This window comes from Pholcus phalangioides, unplaced genomic scaffold (genome assembly GCF_987345545.1).
Source record: "Pholcus phalangioides strain wild (caught in Gottingen) unplaced genomic scaffold, Ppha-v1.0 ptg000007l_1, whole genome shotgun sequence".
NCBI lineage: Eukaryota > Metazoa > Arthropoda > Arachnida > Araneae > Pholcidae > Pholcus > Pholcus phalangioides.
The window spans coordinates 30,062,928-30,078,786 of NW_028301600.1; the positions used below are offsets into that span (position 1 = coordinate 30,062,928).

The 15,859-nt window shown below is 37.7% G+C and overlaps 1 protein-coding gene across 2 annotated transcripts in view; it reads left to right on the forward strand.

The window, feature by feature from the left end:
• LOC149085157 (coiled-coil domain-containing protein 186-like) overlaps positions 1-15,859 on the forward strand; it is a 54,657-nt gene that overhangs the window by 10,548 nt on the left and 28,250 nt on the right. For both annotated transcript variants that reach the window (XM_089233003.1, XM_089233002.1), the window contains exons 3-5: positions 10,335-10,547; positions 14,959-15,078; positions 15,256-15,459. In XM_089233003.1, the coding sequence (XP_089089129.1) occupies positions 10,335-10,547; positions 14,959-15,078; positions 15,256-15,459 (537 nt within the window). The remainder of the gene's footprint in view (positions 1-10,334; positions 10,548-14,958; positions 15,079-15,255; positions 15,460-15,859) is intronic.

The window sequence follows — 15,859 nt, forward strand, 5'->3', positions numbered from 1 at the left end:
AGACCAGTGCGATGCCAGGGGATCTCGAAAACAGCATCACAGGGCCAGAACTACAAGATTCCAGAAAATTTGAGCGAACAATTATTCTGTGTTAGTCCTTTTTAGTTAATCAATGTAGGAGTACTTCGGGTCCCGGAATATATTCAGGTTAGTGATATATATATATATATATATATATATTTAAAAAAAAATTATATATATATCGTTTAGGCAAAACTTTTTCTTAATGTTTTGCACATGCCATTTCAATAGGGGTCATTGTTTGATCAGATTTTATTTATTTTTAATCTTCGTGCCATGTATATTTTCTAAATCTCAAAATGAGTTCAAATAGAATGCCAGATCTCATGTCCCACCTCTTTCCTACACAATTAATTAATAAATCTAGCATTAAGCAAATCCAACTTAATTGCGACCACATGAAAGCAGCCATGAATAAACTTTCAATAATCTCAAATAAATACCCAATTGACATATTCCTCATCCAGGAGCCTTACATCTACAATAAAAGAATACCCAAAATCATGGTCGGTCTGGTTCGCAAAAGAAAATAAAGCTGTGATAATCTGTCCTAACCAAAACATAAAACCAATTTTAATAGAGACCCTTAATCACACCGTCGCCGTTAAACTTTCTTTCAACAACGAGCCTCTTACTCTGATTTCAGCCAACACACCTCCCCGTGGTGACCTGAAAGAAACACTCGCTAAAATTGCAATTATCCTCGATGCAATCAAACCGGAACAAGCACTGATTGAGTCTGATCTAAACATGCAAATTCCGTTGTAGAACTATCCGAGGCTTAATGGTAGAGGCAAGGAGATAGAGCAATTCATTGGCGAACATGATATTTTTCTCCATCACTCAAACTCAGACCCACCGTCATATGTTCATGGCGACAAAAAAGGCTGGCCAGACCTAACTCTCTCAATAAACACAGAAATAGTGCAAGTCTAAAAATAGAAATATAACAACAGGCTTCTCAGCCAGCCTTCATAAATACATTCTGATAGAACTTAACATCTCTGCCAACGCTATCTCACTCACAAGATTCAAAAGTAAATTTGGTCTCTCTAAACTTAACAAGCATCTCAGGGACATCCCCAAATTAATAACTTTAATTAATAATTGCCATACCTCGGAGGATCTCAATGCCCAAACGGAACCGCTGGAAAACTTAATTTTCCAGGCTTGTCATAAATGTCTCAAAAAGAAAACATCCACACTTAATATCAAAACCTCCTGGTTGACCCCCAAGTAAATGCAGCGCAATCTCAAAGCTCTACAGCTTAGAATACAAAAAGCCCCCCCCAGATAAAAAAACCCAGGCTTTTTATAATATTTAAACGTGAAAGAGCAAAATTTTATAAACTAATTCCTAAATCAAAAAGAAAAACCTTCAGAGACTTCTGTAATAAAGCTTCTAATCCTTATGGTAAACAATATAAAACAGTTAAATCCAAAAGCACCATCCCCTCCCAGCTTTTCAAACTTCTTGGACAAGATGCACAAGGAACCCAAAGAGATTTTGCTAATATAAATTTTGGAAAAACTCTTCCTCACACCACCTAACAAGTCCTCCACACAGAGCATGAACACTACGACATCCTCAAACTATAATGACTCTCCATTCAGTTCAGCCGAATTGGATAGGATTATGAAACTGATCCCCCAAACAAAGCCCCTGGTCCTGATAGTATTGACGGCCTAATAATCAAGCATGTACACAAACAATACCCAACTCTTTTCCTCACGCTGTTCAACAAATGCCTCAAACTAAAAGCATTCCCCACTATCTTTAAGATAGGGCAAGTAATACTCTTTTAAAAACCAGATGTAATCTACTCGTATCGTCCAATAACCCTTTTGCCTGTAGGAGGTAAATGTCTAGAAAAACTTTTGACTCAGACTCAACTTTCACTTGGAATCTCAAAACTAACTCTAACCTTCAATTCGGCTTTAGGTCAGGTAATTCTATAGACAATGCCCTCAACCTAATACTCACTATAATTAACGAATTCAAGAGCAAAGAACTGGATGTCGCCTTTATAAGTATCGATATTAAAGGAGCTTTTAACAACCTGACCTATTCCTCAATAAACCAAGAACTGTCCAAAGCTCCCCTCTCTAACAACATTAAATCAATGTTTTCAGACCTAACAAATAGACACGTCTTAATCACAACATCGAAAGGCCAGGCGGTTAGAAAACAGGATATTGGTTGTCCAATGGGTTTGTGTAGCGGGCTGGCCTTGTGGAATCTTGTGGCCAATCAAGCCCTAAAAATCCCCCTTCTGGAAGATGCCTATATCCAGGCCTTTGCTGATGACTTTGCTTTTGTGATAGGGTCAGTTAATGTATCACAGCTAGCGACAAAGGCAAGTAAAATTCTTAATGAGTTTTCGAATTGGCTTAATGCACATAACCTCAAAATATCAACAGAAAAAACACAAATTCTCTGTTTCACAAAAAATAAATATCCCCTAGAATCAAAATTAATGGTAAAAATAGTAAATGTGTAAACAATCTGAAATATTTAGGCATAACCATCCAAAAAGACCTCGGCTGGGAATCACACATCAATGAATGCGAACTAAAAGCGACTCGCTTCCATTTTAAACTAACTAAAATAGCAGGAAAATCCTGGGGCATCTCACAAAGCATTAGGAACACCATCTACAACATGGTAGTCAAGAGATTCTTAGCCTATGGCGCCTCAGCTTGGTATAAGCATCCAACCAAAAAAACACAACAGGCCCTAGATAGCGCACAGAGGAAATTTCTTTTGACAATAACCGGGGCCTATGACCTATGACACAACATAGGTGGACACGCTTGGACTCCAGGTGATCACAGGCAACTGCCCACTATACCTGAAGCTCCAAATGGAAGCAGTCTATACAAATGCAGTTAGGTTTAGGAAAAACATTCAACCAGAACTTCTAGATTTTGACCCCAATAACTTTGAAGCACGGGAGCATAGCTGGCACCACAACCCTTCCTGCTCAACAATCCCCAATCGAATTTCGATTGACGGCCATGATATAAAACTAGCAAACACCCACATATACACAGATGGCTCCAAAACCGATGAAGGCGTCGGGGCAGCCTATTGTGTATACACAAACAATACAGAAAAGCAAACGTGGCAAGCAGCGCTAGATAAAAACAATAGTAACTTTCAAACAGAATTGTTAGCAATAGAAGCAGCTGCACGCTACGCAATGGGAACAGAAGAACGAGTTTTAATAATAACTGATAGCCGCTCCTCCCTTCAAGCACTTCTAGATCCAACAGATAGAAACGCAATAGTACGTCTATTGAGGCAGTGTCTATTAAATAACCCAAAAATTTTCCTAGGTTGGACCAAGGCCCGTGTAGGTAATCTTGAAAACAAGAGCTCTCTAGACAAAGCTGCAGTCAACTGCGACAATAAACTTGATAACCCTTTCCCACTAACGCTCCTGAAGCAACAACTTAAACAAGCAACCCTCCAGAAATGGCAGCAAATTTGGGACCAAGGAACAACAGCTAGGAAAGTGCATGAAATTGTCCATCGAGTCACATACAACACACTAAACTGGAATAGGTAGGTGACTATCTTCATAACAGGACACTGCCCATTCCCTATATATCTGCACGAACGGAAATGCCGCCAAACAGACAAATGTGCCTGCGGTATGGTGGGTAGTCCAGTTCATTATGCCACAGAGTGCAAATTTACAAAACATCTACACATGTACAAATATTCTGAAAACAATGGTTCACTCAAATAATCAAAAACAAAAACACAGCAGCAAGGATTACAAGCCTTGTCAGATATATACGCGCCAACGAAAAACAAAAAATCTGTCCACCAGATTTATAAAAGAATGTTTTAAATGTCACCAAAATAAGGGGGGAAACAGAAATGGATAAAAACAACAACAAAAATCATATCCACATGACTGCCACTACTAATACATAACCATGACATGTACAAGATATACCATGTACTAACGGGACCCGAAAAAGAGTTTTTATGACATTCCTGTTACAATGATGTAAATGTGATAACCACAAGTGTCCTTCATTCCGCTATTCTAGTGAGGGTGCTAGGCGGGAGGACATGAATGGCTTCATAATAACCCCATTACATGTAGTTTATATTTTATATATTTTCATTTTTTTAAATATAAATATAACCAGCCAGAGCGAGTCAACCAAAACACCAAGACGGAAGCTGCTTAGCTAGGGCTCTCTCCAAAAATTCCCCATTAAACCAAGCCCACATTGCTCACCAAAATAGGGTTAGGACCTGGCAGTTATATATATGTATAGAAATGCGTGTATATGTGTATTTCTCTTTCTTTTATTCAAGTTATTCATACATTCCATGTCCACAACACACGTGCGTACTCATATTGTTGTATTCATGTTGCTCACCGAATAAGGTGCTAAGCGAGATGGCACGGGTGATCCCTAATTGTATATATTCCCCCACACAATATTTCTATTTTGTATTTTTTCTCATCAAATCCACCAGAGGGAATTAACTCAACCCAATAAAACTGAAGCTGGCTTCTAGTCCACAAGTTATCAAACCCATTTGCTAGTAAGGTGTTGAACGAGATGACTCACTCCAATGGATATTTTTTTTATTTCACAATAACATTCTCATTTTTTTTTTTTTTTTTTGTATCCTGTGTATATAATATGGCAAGTGTAAGATAACAGATGAGATAGTATGGGGGAGCCCCTCAATTGCTTTTAAAACATACCTCCATCCTAATATGTGTACATTCATCTGACTTAACGAAACCCTGAAACTTTTCTCAACTCCCTACCCCATCTCGTCTGTAATCACCACAAAATTTGTTAATCGTGACAGTACCCAATTGTCCGTGGAAAATATGTTGTAAAAATTTTAAATGTTTTTTTTTTCTTTTTTGACACAAAATAAAGTGTTCCAGACTGCCACGAAGCTGGGCTGGAAGAGATCTCGGCAACGGGATAAGTCCAGTGGCAAAGTTCTGGCGTTCATTCATTCATGTTTATACGACTAATTTATAATAATTTATCATTTATATGACATTTATGTTTGGCCCCAATTTTTCTCTGTACTTTTTATTATTAAAATATTTCATTTATGCATCACAGTTTCATGACATTTTCACTCCAACTTCGATCCCAAATTTTGGCCGAAGAGTCATTTCACTCAATAGATGTACATGGGAATTTTTTGAAATGTCACTTAACATATTGTATATATAAAACACTACAATTAGATAAATACGTTTAATACATCTTACATTTTGGTTTATAACTAACAATAAATGGCAAAATATGATATTAAAGTTATTAGCGATACAGTCAATAGATATCTAGACATCGTGCTTCAAATTCAAGTAAAATATCAGAAATAACATTCTTCATAAAATGCCTTCAACATTTTCATTCACAGATTACTTGATGTAAAAACGCAATGCAAGTGGACGTAACTTTAATTCTAAGCGTCATATAAACAAAACAAGGAGGCGTGGTTCAGAATCACAAAAAATATGGCTTTCATTTTAAAAAACAATATTTTCTTCCAAAATCAGGTTTTAAATGTAGTCGGATACTTTGATTGATATAAATACCTTCTATTGATTTAAAATGTTTTTTCAAGTTTAGTAATATAGAATTTTTTTGGGAGATTTTTTTCCTAATTTTCCTAGTTATCAAATGGCATTTTACCATTTTTTTAATTTTTCTTATTTTGAATATTCCAAATCTCTGCTGGAGATAAAGGGCACTATGTCCATTTTTGCCAATATTGGGATAACACTATTAATTTGCAGTACTTTCGTCACACTACACTAAATAGGGACACTAAATCCTTTTCAAAACAAATAATATATATTAAAACAAACAAGCTCCATATAAAGACATAATTTACTAAAAGAAAGTATAGAGTTAAAAAAAGAAATTTTTAACTCTCCTGTGAAATTTCCCTTTTGTGACATGGTGCCTCTGGCAAACAGCAATTCAGACTGAGCAAAGAAAAAAAGATAAATATGTCTTACCTTTTTTTTCTGTCTCTCACACACACTCACCATGTATTAACCCTTGAACTATTAGGCCCAACCTCAAAGGCGTTCACTTGTTTTTCTATGCAATCACAAATCATTGGCTTACCTCCTTAAAAAGTGTAGTTCTCTCCAAAATATCCCCTTAAGAAAGACAACGCCCTCCCCTCTTCTCTTTGCAAACATGTGATAGTTGTAGTACAACCGTGAACAAATTATTCTCCCACTTTTATAATAGTATTTTCCGCATTTAAAAAGTGGACAAGGGCTACCCTTCTTTAAAAAAAAAGGAAATGAAAGATACCCGAATCACTCTTTCTTCCCTAAAGTGGGGTTGTTTGGGACCTTTGTACAGCTGTGCAGTTACATCCTGTGCTGATCTTTATTTGTCTTGACAATTGCTTAAAAAACAGGGTGTTGTTATATCAGGGCTATATAATGTATATCCCCTGGAAATCCTTTTTTCTTCGCATTTTCGGCCTCTCTACTTACAATTGTAAAATAGCCTGTCATTGTGATGCGGACGGGAAAGTAAAATTAATCAAAGAAATCACAAAAGGTGAGGTGCTTTCTAAGAGAGTATCTACCAAACTCTTTCTACTTAAGGCGCAGTGCTTCATTTCAGATCTTATCTCATGCTCATCTGTGGTGTTTTTTTAGTTTTCGTTTCAGTTTCTTTGTTCAGATGAACAACTAATGTGATTGGTTAATAATGTGCTTTTGCACTTATCATATATTAAGTAACCAAAGAATGAAAGGGTAAAGGTGTTTTGGATTCCAACTGGTAAAATCCAGATTGTGACGATAGCAGTGATTCATAAGATGAAAACTTCTCCGTCTTTTTCTGATGCCAGAGATGTTTTGAAAAACAAGACATGTTATGGTGTGACAACTTTTATGTCATGATTATGCTTTCACATACTGGTGTCAATGTTGTTGATGGATCCCAGCAAGATATATCTAATATAAATGAAATGAAATGTGTGCCGCGATTCTCAGCGTGAGAAAGAATATAGGAAGATGTTAACAAACATGTTAATTTTAAATTAATACTTTTAAACTGAAGCAAAGGCATAGCGGGAGGGGGGACTTCGGGGTCTGGTACCCCCCCCCCCTCCTGAAATGTGAGAAAATGACTGAAAAAAGGGAAAAAGATGGCCAAATCTATTGTTCTATCACTTTGGTCCCCCCGAATTGAAAGTGGTCCGCTCAAAAGACATTTCTGGCTATGCCCCTGAAGGGAGGGATCATGACACTACTGATGGCACTTTTACTTTAAAGTAACTTATCACTTTCTTTTTAATCCCTGTAATATTTCTGAAATATGCTGTTGGGTGATGCTATTTTGAAATATAAAGGCTATATTACTCAGTGTTGTTTGGTTTAAACCTAGAGGTTTTGTTTAAAAAATCACATAAAAGTGGTATTTAAAAATATATTTCTCTTGAAAAATATCATATTGATTCATTATCAGCCAAAATTTTTCATTCTTACCACGTTTCTATCCTTGAGTTATATTCTGATGGTATATCTTTAAATGGTATTAGATGGTTATATATGTGGGTTTTTTTTTTTTTTTTAAATAGCATTTCCACCACATTTTTCTCATAAAAAAGTAGCCTGAATATATATATATATATTTTCATATAAAGTAATTTAGTTACTTAAAATTTTTTAATAGTACCAAATTTTCTCATTCTTAAGACATTTTCTAGCCTTGGGTTACCTTCTGATGCTCCATCTTTAGCAAATTCATGAAGGCGGATTGCATCACACATCTAATTATAGTGGTCTCGCAGGTTTTCTTTTTAGTTCACAAAGGAGCAGCAACAGTCAAAGGCAGATTTAATGGCTGGCTCACCGGGCCCCCTACTTCTAAAGGGCCCTGAAAAACACAAACTTTCCTTTTTTTCTAATTTAAGGGGCCCAATATTTTATTTTGCGCCCAGACCCTCGACCAACTTTAATCCGCTACTTCTTTACCTCACACCAACTCCGGTTATATATCGCCATACAGCAATTTCCAACCAGAGGAGTTGGGTGGGAAATGAAGGCTCCATCCATCGGTGGTCGCCCCAGGCTCGGTAGGTAAAGAACTTGCTTCTAACGTTCTATGCCTGGATTCGAACCCATGGACCTTAATGGTAAACTTCATAGTGGAAGACGAGCATCTTACCACGGCACCACTTTTAATCCGCTACTGGCAACAGTAGTGACTTCACCATCATGCTAGGGGCAGATGGTCTTATAATCCAATAGAGACACCAGCTGCCCCTAAAAGACCAGTGTACCAGTAGTTGCATTAGCTCACAGACATTTTCTTTCCATAAGAAGCAGCGCAACTCATACTAGATATCATCACCAGGATTCAATAGTTTTTTATACTTTTACCATTACCCCCAGTTAATCAAGGTTCTGCTTATACAGTAGTAAGTGATTTATATAAAATAATCAGCTATATACAGGGTGATTATAGTTAAAGTTCTTATTCCAAAACACCATACAATAAGAACCACTGGTCAGAATGACAGTTTGCATGAATACTCCTGAAGTAATAAAATTTTCTTTGACAAAAGAAAAAAAATTAAAAATGCATGAGTAGATCAGGCTTTGTACTTGGTTAGCAGTATAATCTATTTTGTGCAACCACATCATTTTGGCACTTCAACAGCATCAGTGTGTATGGATTACACAACTTTTATCAAGATGCACATTGCAAGACCAGCAAAACAGCTGTTGAAGAATCATTTTGACAATAACAGACAGATTATACCTGGCTACCATGTTTACCTGACCTTAACCTGAAAGACACTGTTTTAGTGTTTCAAGGCTATGAAAAAATTAATTATATACTCAAACCTCTATAATCCGAACACCCATAATCTAGACCATAGGTTCCCAACCTTTTTTGTCCCATCGCCCCCTTCTTGAGAAATTTTTTTCTGTGTTACTGTATAAGGAAACTGTGCGGTAACCCTTTTGCCCCACCCCTGTAAATACACCTCACACATGTTGTAGGCCACTCTCTTCATTACTCACTGTCTTGGTTCCTCGTTTTCTAGGTTACCCTGTTAGTCAGCCACATGCTTTCACAATTTTATGGTCGCTCACTAACCTGGTCCCTTAATCTCTAGGTCAACTGAAATGCTCCTACGCAACTAGGCTGATTCAAACTGGGTCACTGCCACTGGATCCCGAGCCGAATTTGGGGGCCCACAAAAGTTTATATTTGTTTTGCATAATAATAACCCTTTCAAGAGGCACCTCAGGGAAAAGTTGCCGTGGGGCCACAAGAGGGCACACTACAGCCCTGTAATCAAACACTCTCTAGGTCACTGTTTCTCAACCACTAGGCTGCAGGGCAGTACCAGGCCCTGATATCAGTCAAACCGGGCTGTGAGGGATTCACTGTTTTGTTTTACTTCATTTGTTGCTCATTAGTTGTGTGTATGACCAGGCCTTCTACTTAACAAAAAGAAATCAACTAAGCCACAGGCTTTCGAAGGTTTAGGACATTGTTCTAGATCACTCTTTTGGTTGGTCACTGACAGGTGGCCAACTTACTCTCTTGGTCACTCTTTTGATCCCTCATATGCTTGCATACTCCTTTGTTCACTCACATGCTTGCAAACTCTGTAGGTCACTCGTTTGGTCACTCACTAACTTAGTGTCTCCCTCTCTGGGCATAGGCAGACTTATGGTTTTACCGCTTGTGTGGGCTATAACACATTTTACCATGCTTCTCCTATTCTACTAATTTTCTTTATTGCTCATTCCTTAAATTTCCCACCCCCTTGAACTTGCCACCTTGGGCTATAGCCCACAAGATTTTCAGTCTTTGATAGATTTGACTAATACAGTAAAATATTGGCTAATACAGTAAAACCCCTCTTAACAGATTAACAGACACCTCTCAGATGTGGTCACCCCTCTTTTAAGGCCAAATAATAATGTTCCCTAGTATAATAGAAGTATGCATTTCAAACCCCTGATGCAGAGGTTACCCCTCTTTTACGGATGAATTTTTAGAGAGATTTTACTGTACAAGGAACTGCTGGATATTTTTCCCTTTCTGTTCTACAATGTAAAATTTGTTCTATTTGATATTCAACTCAATGGATTTTCAAATTGTTATTGTTAAAAATCAACTTCAAAATGTGACTGATATTGGATATCAGTATGACATTTTTTTGTTTTTTTTCCAGAAGTTTAAAAATATATTTGCTTGTGAGTAAATTTTCAGTTCACAGTAATTGTTTTAAAATTCTATCTCTGTTTTTTTAGCTCTCTAAATTCTGTGAAACATCAAAAAAAGAAAAAGAAGCAATGGTAGTAAAATATGCTAGCAGTGAAAAAGAAGTCATTTGTTTGAAAAAGTCATGTAGTGAATTTGAAAGAAAACTCAGAGACTGCAATAAGGATAAAGAAAGTTTATCAAACAAATTTAAAAATCTTCAAACTGAACGCAGTAGATTGTGTGCCAACATCGAGCAGAAGGTATGTAACAAATAATTATTCTCATGAACCAAATAATGCACTACCTGGCAAAAAAAATCACAATGTAAATTTTAACATGCAAATATAGCAAACAAGAATTTTGGGCTAAACATTTTGTAAATTATCATTTGCAATGTCCCTGCATAACGACCCAGGATTCTGATCTGGTGAACTTGGTGCAATTGATACACAATGAGAGAGAGAGACAAATGATTCAAGAGAGTTTTTAGATTTTAACAGAAGTAAATTTATTAACATTTTTAACAATTTGGGGCCATTCAAGTATTACGTAAGCAGATTTTTAGCCATTTTTGACCCCCTCCCTGTCAGTAAAAGTCAGCAAACCTCTGACTCCCTCCCCCTTGTCAGCAAAATTTTGTCAGCACTGCTTCCCTCATCCCCTACCACATATTTGATTCAGAGGCAAAGCGGAGGGATAAGACGATGAAACATTTATTTTGATGCAAAAAAAAAAATTATCTGGAAAAATTAAAATATCGAGACATGATATAACTTCTGTCTGTCTACAGTAGATGACATCGTGATTGATTTTATGCTATGAAAATGGAAAAGTTCAGTGCAATTGCTTAATAGAAACTATAATAGCTCACCCTCTCCACAAAACGAGTTGTTCTTGCATGGTACAATCAGCAAAAACTTCATGAGGAGATTTTTGTGAGTAGTGTGAAGTTAAACCTAGTGGCCTTTCTATTTGGCTTCCGATCTGATGATGGAATTATTGCAGATGGGTCTTGACTAGCCAATGATTAAAATTTTTCCAGAGCATAAGGTGCATTTCACCAACACGCGTGGTCAAGTTTTTCAGGGAAATAATAAGTGCACCAGACTCTCTTTCTGCTGTGTTTTTTTTTTTTTATATTTCTTTTGTCTCACCTACCTCAAACCATCCTTTCCTATACAAGAGAAAATTATTTTTTTGCAGGAGTAGTAGTTTCCTTTCTTGTCACGTAAATCATCGCAACTTATCTCGTGGACATCATATGGGAGCATAGGTGGTTACAGGTGGAGGGGGGCGATCCCCTCGGTGACAGAATATGCATTATGTTCATAGGCGGGAGTGCGGTAGTAGATACTGCCCCCCCTCGATCACTATGCCCACACTTTGTTACCCCCCCCCCCACTCCTCCCGTTCAAAGAACACTCATTTGCTTTTGCACAGAACTCCAGCAAATCACTCAAGGCATGAGACGCACTGAGTGGACAAAAAAAAAGTTCAGCCGATTACCCCCCCTTAAAAGTAAGAAAGGATGGAGGGGGCAGTGGTCAAGAATGTATTTATAAGAAAAAATGTAACTTCAGTTACCCTCAACTTAGCCAGAGGTTTTTCTCGTTAACTCATTTTAGCATTCCTAGTAGAGAGAGTTTTCATAAAGGGCGTTTGATGACGTAAACATTATGAAAAACCCCCTCCCCCCTTGTCATCAAAAGTCAGCAAATCCGAAACCCCCCTTGTTGCTGACGTAATACTTGAATGGCCCCTTATGCAGGTTACGGTTAAAATTAACATAAAAGTATTTCTCAAATTCATACCAATCCCCATGCAAATCCATTGAAATATCACAGTACAGTCCGGCAACTGAAGTTTGATTACCTCTCTCGAATTACATGAGTCGTGATGTCATTGACCTTGACGGGAGTGAGCAAAGGTCAAGACCCAAGGCTCCACATGGCAAGAAGTAGTGGTGAGAACTGCTGACCCAATAGCTAGAGCCGAGGTGAGTGACAATCAAACGGCCGGAATCTGAAGCAACGATCAACGCCAAGCCACACGATGGATGACAGGAACCAGGACACCAGTAGTGATAACAGATGACTAGAGAGGAGGCATGATGAGATCTGGAACCAGCCGGCGGCGTGCCTAGCACCAGTAAAATGATTATACACTGTTGTAAGAAATTAAGAGAATTTGCAGACTTGGTCGATTATCTGTAGAACTACTGTACCAATTTTAATGAAATTTGATGTGTACATACATTGATACAATACAAAACAAATAAGCATTCAATAATTGTAATACACATGCATGATCCTGCGTAACACTCGTTGGAGCCGAAAGATATGAAACAGCGGTTGCAGAATAAACAAAAAAATGGGTTAATTGGGGGTATGGTCCCCTCTTACAGATATACAGGTCTCGCAGCGTGATTTCATACTTGAAATAAGGCAGTTTATCATTTCCTGTGGCAATTGGTCCCGCTCGTTCAGCAACGCTGTTTTCATTCCCTGGATGGTTCCTGGAGGGGGGTTGCGAGTTGCAATTGCCCTCTCCAGAGCGTCCCAGACATGCTCTAAAGGGTTAAGGTCTGGAGATCTGGCTGACCAATCCATCCGACGAATATCCTCACTCTCTAGAAAATCGTCGAGCAGAAGATCTCTATAAGGCCTTGCGTTATCATCCATTAAAATGAACTCAGGGCCAACTGCACCCCTGAAAACGCGAACATAGGGCTCCAAGACCTCATCCCTATACCTCACACCAGTCACGGTGTCTCTTTCAAAGACATGGAGAGGTGTGCGGCCATCCAACATGATGCCTGCCCAGACCATTAAACCTCCTCTGCCATAATGGTCAATTTCGCGGACATTGGAGGGTAGGTAGCGGGTCCCTGGTTCTCTCCATATGAACGTATGGCGACAATCAGTGCTTAGGCTGAACCGGGACTCATTAGTGAAGAGAATGGTCGCCCATTGATCCATACTCCAATCTCTATGCTCTCTGCACCATGATAAACGGATTCTCCTGTCCGTAGAAGTGAGCGGGACGCAAACAGCAGGTCTCCTTGCAAACAACCCTCTCTCATGAAATCTTTTGGAAACAGTCACCCTTGATACACGGGTTCCTGTGGCTGCATACAAGTCTAGAGAGAGCTGAGAAGCTGTAGCACTCCTGTTACGCCTTGCTATAATCGAAAAATGGCGATCTTCTCTGGCCGTCATGGCTCTTGGACGACCTTGCCCAGGCTTTCTCTCGATGGATCCAGTATCCTGGAACTGTTTCCATAAGTTACACACGACGCTGGGCGTTAAATTGAACTCTCTACAAATCTGGATTGAGATTGGCCTGCTTCTAGCCTCCCCACAATTCGCCACCTCATTCCATCATCTAAACGTTGGTGGTTACTCATTTTTACTGTTACAATTTGAAATTAACCGATTGGTGCAAAATAACACAAAGAAATTCGCAGAGATGTGCTAGCGAACGAAATGCGTCTTAACTTACGCACGCTTATAAAGCCTGTTTCTCTACTGGCTCCGCCTACACACACGTGTACGCTTACGTATTTGACGTACAAGATTTGCATTTTTGTCTAGAAGCAGTGGTTTTGCATTCAGTTCAGTTCTTTTCATGAAATTCGATAAAATATGCAAATTCTCTTAATTTATTTCACCAGTGTATCATACTGCAAGCGGAACAATAGATGATTCACCAAGAAGTGATCACCTTCACCTCAAGTGAAGTAGTTATGAGTACGGAATTGAAAGCGGGATTGAATGCTCGGGACTCCAAGTGTTTATACCTAAAAAAGAAGTGCGTCACGATCCAACTCCTGGGACCGACCATCTCAAAAAAATATACATCAGAGCACGACCAATAGAAAAATATATCCAATTTGCATAATAAAATTACAACTGATTTTTATAGGAACTTTTACTGAAATTGGCAACAGCAATTATTCAAAATGGCGACATGATCAGGATCGCACATTTTTCTAGATTATGAACAATGAAAATATTACAAATTAATTTAATCAACTGTGCACTCGACTATAAAAGGTAAGACAGCTTGTATATAAAAATGACTAGAATAGGACTGTTTTCCGCCGGGGGTCTATGGGTAATGTTACACATTATCTTGTCTGCAATGTAACCTCCAAATAGTGATGATTTGGTGCAGCTGTTAAATTTATAACAATCATGACTGTCATGATTGGACTATAACAATCATGACTGTCATGATTGTTATTGGGGTCAATAAGGCATGGAATAAAATAGGAAAGAAAAAAAACTGGCAAATAATTTTCTTTTTAAAATTTAATTTTCAGCAGTTGGATATAATGCATGGTCAGAAATACAGGGCGTTATGGGGGAGGGGCAATACCAAAGATGTGCGCGGTTGGCCTGATATTTTTGTGTATAAATGTATGGACATCATCATCATGCCCCTCTCAGACTTTCGAGTCTAACTGTGCTTATAGCTCAACGTCTTGCCAGGAGACATGGAACATAGCATAGGGACCATCACAAGATTAAGAGCAAGTTGCATAGCTGATATTTGATGGATTTTTAAATTAAATAACTTAAATTGGTGTTCTTTATAGTACTTTCTGGATTTGAAAATAAGTTTTTCCAAACATTGCATAATGTTTTAATAATACAGATTTATGTTTAGGTCAGTGAAATTAATGCTCTTCAGAGGGATTATGAAAAGTTGAAAGAAGAAGTCAGCTGCAAGGACATTAAAATCAAATGGGTGCAGAATAAATTGAAGACTGAAATGGATTCACATAAGGTAAATATTTAAAAAAAATTTGCTCAATGAGGTTTTTGAATACACGTCATAATCATCATCAGCATTACTTTGAGGGACATGCAAAGGATGATCCCCATAGAAATCAATATTAAAATTGCTGAAAAAATAAATAAATCGGAATTCACAATTTTATGTAACTTTTCCTGTATGTTTCAGGAAACGCATGCAAAGCTAGAACATGCCATGCACAGGCTTCAAGAGATGAGAGAAGAAGCAGAGCAAGTTCGCCGAGATTGTCAAGAGATGATTAGACGCTATCAAGAAGCAGAAGAAATCAAATCTGTTGAGTTAGATCATCAGCTTAGACAAAAACTCTCAGAACTAGAAGTTCAGCGTCAAGAACGCTGTGATCAAGAAGAAGTATTAATATTTTTCTATGTTTCAAAAACATATACCAAGACCAAATTCCAATAGTATTTGAATTTGTTGTTGGTTCATGAAATTTTTTTTCTAATAGTAAGTTTTGTTTTTATAAAATATAGTTTTTCTAACTATATTAATTTATAAGTGATTGTATGTCAGGAAGTCATTTTTTTTCTGAACTTACATAATACAAAATGTCTTAGGCTGGTATTACACTATATAACTTTGATAAAAATTCTTTTATAAAACTTGAAAAATGTAACCAATAAACACATCTGTTACATTAGAGCGAACTTAACTGATCTGCCTATTGGTTGCATTTTTCAAGTTTTATAAACGAACTTTTATAGTGTAATCCCGGCCTTATACAAAAATGATATTATATCTATCCAACTTT